At 50.1% G+C, this 6,644-nt stretch overlaps 1 protein-coding gene across 1 annotated transcript; it reads left to right on the forward strand.

Annotated features, from left to right (window-relative positions):
* Window positions 1–701: 701 nt before the first annotated feature.
* On the forward strand, window positions 702–5,681 carry LOC309331477 (uncharacterized protein). The gene is made up of 3 exons (XM_081843688.1): window positions 702–1,372; window positions 2,845–3,001; window positions 5,623–5,681. Exons 1-2 carry the CDS (start codon window positions 763–765, stop codon window positions 2,955–2,957), a joined length of 723 nt encoding a protein of 240 aa, XP_081699814.1. The 5' UTR covers window positions 702–762; the 3' UTR covers window positions 2,958–3,001; window positions 5,623–5,681.
* The last annotated feature ends 963 nt before the right edge of the window (window positions 5,682–6,644 follow it).

Below are 6,644 nucleotides of genomic sequence, written 5' to 3' on the forward strand. Positions count from 1 at the left end.
GCAAATGTAAAAATGTTTATTTTGCAAAATTTATATGCTGCTTGATTGTAGCAAAACCTCTAATGGTTTACAAGAAAAAATAAAATTATCAATAATAGAAACAACACCTTTAAAAATAAATTAAGAGTAAGAGAGATTAAACCACATTGACAGCTATGTGCCTGGATTGGTTTGCCTAAACAAAAATGTTTCTCCTGTCAGCAACTCTGCTGTAGCATTTTACAGTTTCTGGGTCATGAAACACAAGGGAAGCCCCACACAGAACGCAGTGCAGTAATCCAGTTTTGAGATCCCCAGTACTTGCACTACTGAGCTCTGTAGGGCTTTCTTTCGAGTAAACATGCCTGCATTGAGCAGTGTCACTTAAAGAGTTGTCGTCCTCGTTTCTTTCGCGAAAGGCCACGAGCAATAGAATGAGAGCGGAGAACCGTGCCTTCCCAAATGGACCAGGTGCCAAAGAGGCTGACTCCCACATTCTTCGCCCCGGTCGCTTCTCTCTCTAAGCCTCGAAAGCTTTTGAGGAGGCAACAATCGTGGCCAAAATTATTGCACGCTTGCTTGGGCGCTCCGAAGAACAGGGCGCACACACCTAGCCGGTGCGCCCAGGGCGCACGGGCAGCCAGGCCAAGCGCGCGGCGTTTCGTGGGCACACGCAGCAACAGTGGCAGCAGCAAGGACCCCTTACGCGAGGAGGGATTATGACACCGTGCGAGTGGCGCCCGTCCCGTCGGGAGGCGCCACCAGCAGCTGGAGCCGGGCGGAATGGAGAGGAAAGAGCAGCGGGGCGGAGGGCGGCGGACCGACGCCGACCAGGATCCGTGCGAGGGCGAACCCGGGGGCGCGGTGGTGCAGCGAACGCAAGTGGTGCTCCTGGCCGGTGAGCCGTGGGGGGCCGAGAGCGGCCAGCAGGTCCTCAGCTCCTTCGCGCACCACGTGCTGCCCACAACGGGTGGCGACCCCCAAGAGGCCCCTGGTGCCGAGCCCACCGCGAAGGCCCAGCAGCAGCAGCAGGAGCAGCTGGGCACTCAGTCGCCGCCCTGCACTTCCTCGGTCGCGCCGTCGGGGCAGCTGACTTTCTTCCTGTGCCGGGCGGCGTCGCTGCGGGAGCGGGCGGCGCGGCTGCGGGAGGTACTGCAGGGCGTGCGGGACCAGAGCCGCGGCGCGCCGGCCGCCCTGGTGGGCGTGATTGTGCAGCCGCGGCCCGAGGAGGAGTACGAAGCCCTGAGTCGCCTCGAGGAGCTGCTCCGCGAGGTCTTCGAAGTCGAGGGCGCCTGCTCTATGGAGATCCACACAGCCGTCTTCGCTCCCGGCCGGCCCGACGGTGCCCTCGAGCTCCGGCGCGTCAAGGGCCGCGTCCCCACCAAGCGAACGCGTGAGTAGTGGTCGGGAGGCGATCTGGGTATGCTCGAGGGGGCGCTCTTCGCCGCTTTCAGAACCCCGTAGCTGCACAAGCCTTCTGTGGCACAAGGTGCCTCTGGGCATGTGCGCAGCCCTTGCAAAGCCCCGTCCTGTTTCCACACGAACCGACAAGTGCCCTCCAATGGCTAGTTTAGTCCTCATTCTCCGCAAGGCTTGTTTACTTGCAATATGATGGAGGGGAGTCTTTCTGACAGTGAGATTTGGGGGAGCGGGAAGCACTCTGGGTATGCTCAGGGGCACTCTTCATCACTTGCAACAGCGGAGGCTGAAATCAAACCCTCAGTGGCTGCTCTGGCTTGATGTGGGCTTAACTCCTGCTGTGGCCCAAGCTGCTTCTGGGCATGTGCAGAGTGTCAACCATCCCTTGCAAGGCCCCTTCCACTAGCTATTTTAGTCCTCACTCCCCCCAAGTCTTATTTGCTTGGCACATTTATTTATTACATTAATATACCACTCTCCCCCCCCCGAGCGTAAGGTGGTCTTCTCCTCCCCATAACAACCCTGTGAAGTAGGTTAGGCTGAGAGATGTTGAAGGGCCCATTGTCACCTGGTGAGCTTCCTTTCCAAGTGGGGATTCAAATCCAGGACTCTCAGGTCATAATCCGAGCACCAGCTCTCACAATGAAAGAGGAGAGTCTTTCTGACATGAAATTGGGGGGCGGGGGAAAGGATCTGGTCCTGCAACTCCCAAGCAGTTGTGAGACACTTCCCCCTCCACACCTGTACTCCCAAACCATCTTGAATGCTCCCCTCTGGGGCTGAAAGGTGGGCTACTGCCCAAAAAACTGCCAATCTGGTGGCTTGCTACTAGCTGCGTGGGATAGGAGTCACTCTGTGCGTGCCCAGAGGATCTCTTCTTCAGTATCATTTCCTGTGTCGCAGAAGAGTCAGTGAACACCCAGCAGCCATGGGCAAGCCACCCCAGCACTGACACTTGACCTCACACCCCCTTTAAAAAAAAGTCAAAGGGAGTCCGTTCCACTTTCAAACAGCTCTTGCCCTCAGAAAGTTGTTCCAGGTTAATGGAGGCTACTGTGGCTGTTCCTTCTCTTGAGGCCGCTACACAATCAAATCCCCTGCTCAGAGCATTGCCAGGAATGCTTATGCTGGGATTTGTTTTCTGCTTTGATTTATAATTCTGGACTTCTTTATATATTTTGATGTTTTCCTGCTTGTGATCTGCCCAGAGGATGCTGTTAATGGGCATCAATATGGACGATGTTATAAGATAAATTGCAGCCACCTACCTTGCTGTATAACAAAAGTCTAATCATGCGACAGTGACATGGCAGCACCTGCCTCCATCTCCCTCTGTGGTTTCCCTCGGGGCAAACTGTAGTGTCCTTGGGGGCGGAGACTTCTCACTTTGCACATTTGTGGTGCTATAGAAAGGAATTGTTTGTTTTTTCCCCCTCCACTCTCAAGTGAGCGAAACTTGGACAGACAAATCAAGGTTTATTCAGTTGTTGGGAGCTGCGCTGTCTTTCGGAACAATGGCCTACGGGGGCTATTACTTCTACCATCACCCGCCAATGTAAAGCCTTCTACTCTGCCAGGACTTCTCCCTCCTTACCTGGTTAAGGTGCGTATCAAGGGGAAGGAGGCATCTCCGTAGGAACCTGGGGTGACGATCTTCTGCTCCCAGGGTAAGCAGGGGCATAGCCGGGGGGGGGGGGGCAGCTGCCCTCCCTAAATCAAGTAAATAAATAAAAATAGGAGTAATCAGAATAATTGAAATTGAAATTCTCGCTGAGGTCATTTGGATGATGCTGTGGCACATTCTAGTGACTCAACTGGCAATCCAACTGAACGATAGGCGTAATTCCGCAAACTGACCAATCACATTGCGGGTAGCTCTGTTCTGGAAGTTTCTCATAGTTTCCAGCATTTTTTCCTGAGAAGGTGCACCTGCAGGGCCTGACCAGTTTCTAAACAACTGGAAGGTTCCCACGGGCTATTTGTACCCCCTAAATTAAATCCTGGCTACACCCATGAGGGTTTGAGCTAATTAATAATAATAATAATTAATAATACAGTAATAATAAATTAATTATATGCCTCCCATCTGACTGGGTTGCCTGTGCTACTCTGGGTGGCTTCAACAAATTAAAACATCAAACACAGTAAAAGTATTAAAGTATTAAAAACTTCCCTATACAGGGCTGCCTTTCAGGTGTCTTCTAAAAGTCTAATAGTTGTTTATTTCCTTGACAGCTGATGGGAGGGCGTTCCACAGGGCGGGCGCCACTACCGAGAAGGCCCTCTGCCTGGTTCCCTGTAACCTCACTTCTCGCAGTGAGGGAACCGCCAGAAGGCCCTCAGAGCTGGACCTCAGTGTCTGGGCTGAACGATGGGGAAATAAATGCAGATTCACGCAGCTTGTCGCTCAGAGGTGGAGAAGCCCTGAAGGAACCTTCCACTAGGGTGTTCCCCCCCCCAACCACACTCTCCTTCCTTAAAGTGAGCTCCCAATTGTTCCTTTGCAAGCGGGGCTCGCTTACTATCAGCTGATTGACACCGACAGTGAGTCCTTCTGGGATTACCCACCAGGAACTCCCTAGTGCAGCCAAGGGGCTCGCTGTCAGTGTCAAACAGCTGACTGGCTCTGAAAGAAAGTCCCTTAGAGGGCACAAAGCTGATTTGCGTCAGCTTCAAAGGAGTCTGCTTTGCTTGCAGGCAGTCTGAGAAAGCAGGGCATGCAACTAGTCCCTTTGAAGGCATGCCCTGGATGGCTGCATGATACAGTCCTCGGGCAATCCTGCTCATAAGAGGAGCCCTGTAGTTGGATCAGGCCAAAGGGGGTCCAGCTTTCTGTTCTCACAGGGGCCAACCAGATGCCCCCAAGCAGGACCCAAGTGCAACAGCATTTGAGTGCCAGTGGTGTTGGAAGTGGCAGGCACAAGAGGCTGTGCCCCTTTGGGGTGACGATCCCCACGTCTATGGAACACCCTCAAGTCCAAAAGATGCACATCTTTCTAGCCATGTGGAAATTAGGACCTCTTTATAAGCGTGATGGGCTGGAGATATATAAATCCAAATCTTATTGTAGGTTTAACATGGGAAATTGGATGGCTGTTGATTATGTTTTCTGACACTAAAAAAAATCTTGTTTTTAGCGGAGATCATTGCATCAGCTTGAGATAATATAAGCTGTCCTGAGGGCTTCTAAGCAGCCAGATAGCAGGATGCTCGTTTTGCACGTAATGAAATGGAAAAGTCAGAAAGGTTGCAGAAATGTGTTGGCACCACCCTTTGACATGTTGCTTGCCCTAGTGTGTTCGATCAAAGGAAGTCCCTTGGTAAGGGAAGGCCCATAGCTCAGGGACAGAGCCCCTGCCTTGCATGCAGAAGGTCTCAGGTTCAATCCCCAACAGCATCTCTCCACCTGATACCCCAAGTGCTTCTGCCATACTCAGTTAGATGGATCAAGGGTCTCACTTGATATAAGGCAACTTCGTATGTTCCAATTTATTACATTCCTTTATTCAGAACCATGTGGACTAGAATCTTACCTTGTGGAAAGGGAGTAGCTCAGTGACAGACACTTTGCATGCAGCAGGTCCCAGGGTCAAACCCAGAAACATCTTCATGTAAGACTGGGAATGTTTCCTGCCTAAAACCCTGGAGAACTGCTGCCAGTCAGTGCAGACGGTAATAAGCTAGATGGAATAATGGTCATACTCTGTATCTTATCTGCACCTGCAGATAGTTGATTTTAGACGTGGAATATAAATCTACCAAAATCATTTTCTTAATTCACCCGAATCCTTATTGCAAGTTAATTACTGGAAATCTAAGTAAGCAATTGTATGAACTTGTTAATTTTTGTTAAGAGATTATTGCTGTTTCTATTAGATGTATTATTAGTAACTGTAAGTTTTAAAAGCAGTTTTTAATGTTGCATTTTAAATTGTTGTAACCTGATCCAGGTACCCTAGTGTGAAGGGCAGATCAATAATAATAATAATAATGTATTGTGACAATGAGGCATGCATATGGGTAATCATTTTGTACTTTTCTATTGTGAACCACCCTGGGCTCTCCAGATGAAAGGTGGTATACAAGTGTAATAAACAATGGCCATAATATAACTCTGTCTTTGTATCTGTTAATATTTCTCTCTATTAATATTTGCCCTTGAATTGTTGCCTTTGTCCCCTGCTCCTAATGTGGTGCTTGCATTTCCCTCCCCTTCCCCCGCAGGTCTCGTGCTCATCTGGATTTTCAGCTGTCACCCAGAATAAAAATGTACAAAACCAAAAGGTCTGACCTTGTCTGCATAGGCCAGGGATCAGGAACCTCCTCCTGCAGAAGTTCCCTTTTGGACAACCTTCCATGTGCCAAAGGTTGGCGGGGCCAGAGGTAAAAGTGGGTGGAGCACAGGTGTGGCGCTTGGCCTTTGTACAGCAGGCTGCATTCCAGCCACGGAAAAGTCAGAGGGTTCTACTCCTCTCTCCATCCTGCACCTGGGATGTGAACAAGGGGCAGCAGCATCACAGGTCAATGATACGTCCCAGCCAGGCAGGGCTGGAGAGGGCAGAAAGAGGCTGCATTCACATGGTCGTTGATTCCATTTCCCCGACTTTTCCCTAACTCTTAATTTCCACATTGTATCGGAGCTTTCCCGCAATGGAAAATGGCACATGTTTAGTACTCATTTCCATGTAATTGGCATTATGTATCTTAACACTTGCAAAGCACTTTGCTAACTGCTGCCCATGCATCAAAGGATAAGACAATCCTTAGCTGCAAGCTCACGATGACATGGATGCAGCACAAAAGGAAAAAGGAATGGGGAGGGTAGAGGAAATAAAACATCGGAGCAGCTGCTCCTACACTGGTTTCCCCCTTGCTGTGACGATCTTCTTGAGAGACAGGGGATGCAGCCCCACAGACAAAAAGTGGGGCAACTGAGAAGGTGGGGGTGGAAAGGGAACCATTTGAAAGGGAGAAGGAAAGTAGAATGTCCTGGAGGGAGAAAAAAGTGTGAAATTGCATGTACTGTATGAGGACAAAAAGGGAGAATAGGCACATGTATCAAATAACGGGAAATGGCAAAATGGCATAATTTTTCATATATTTTACCCGCTCCCCCAACCACCACCAGATCACAGATCACATCTATCTCTGTTAACAAAACCATGTAAATCAGGGATCTGGTGCATTGCAGCAAGACCGTGGTGTGAAACCGTCCACAGATTCCACAGACTGAACCCTCATAGGAT

Source organism: Podarcis erhardii, assembly GCF_964252035.2.
Source record: "Podarcis erhardii genome assembly, chromosome: 16".
Classification (NCBI taxonomy): domain Eukaryota; kingdom Metazoa; phylum Chordata; class Lepidosauria; order Squamata; family Lacertidae; genus Podarcis; species Podarcis erhardii.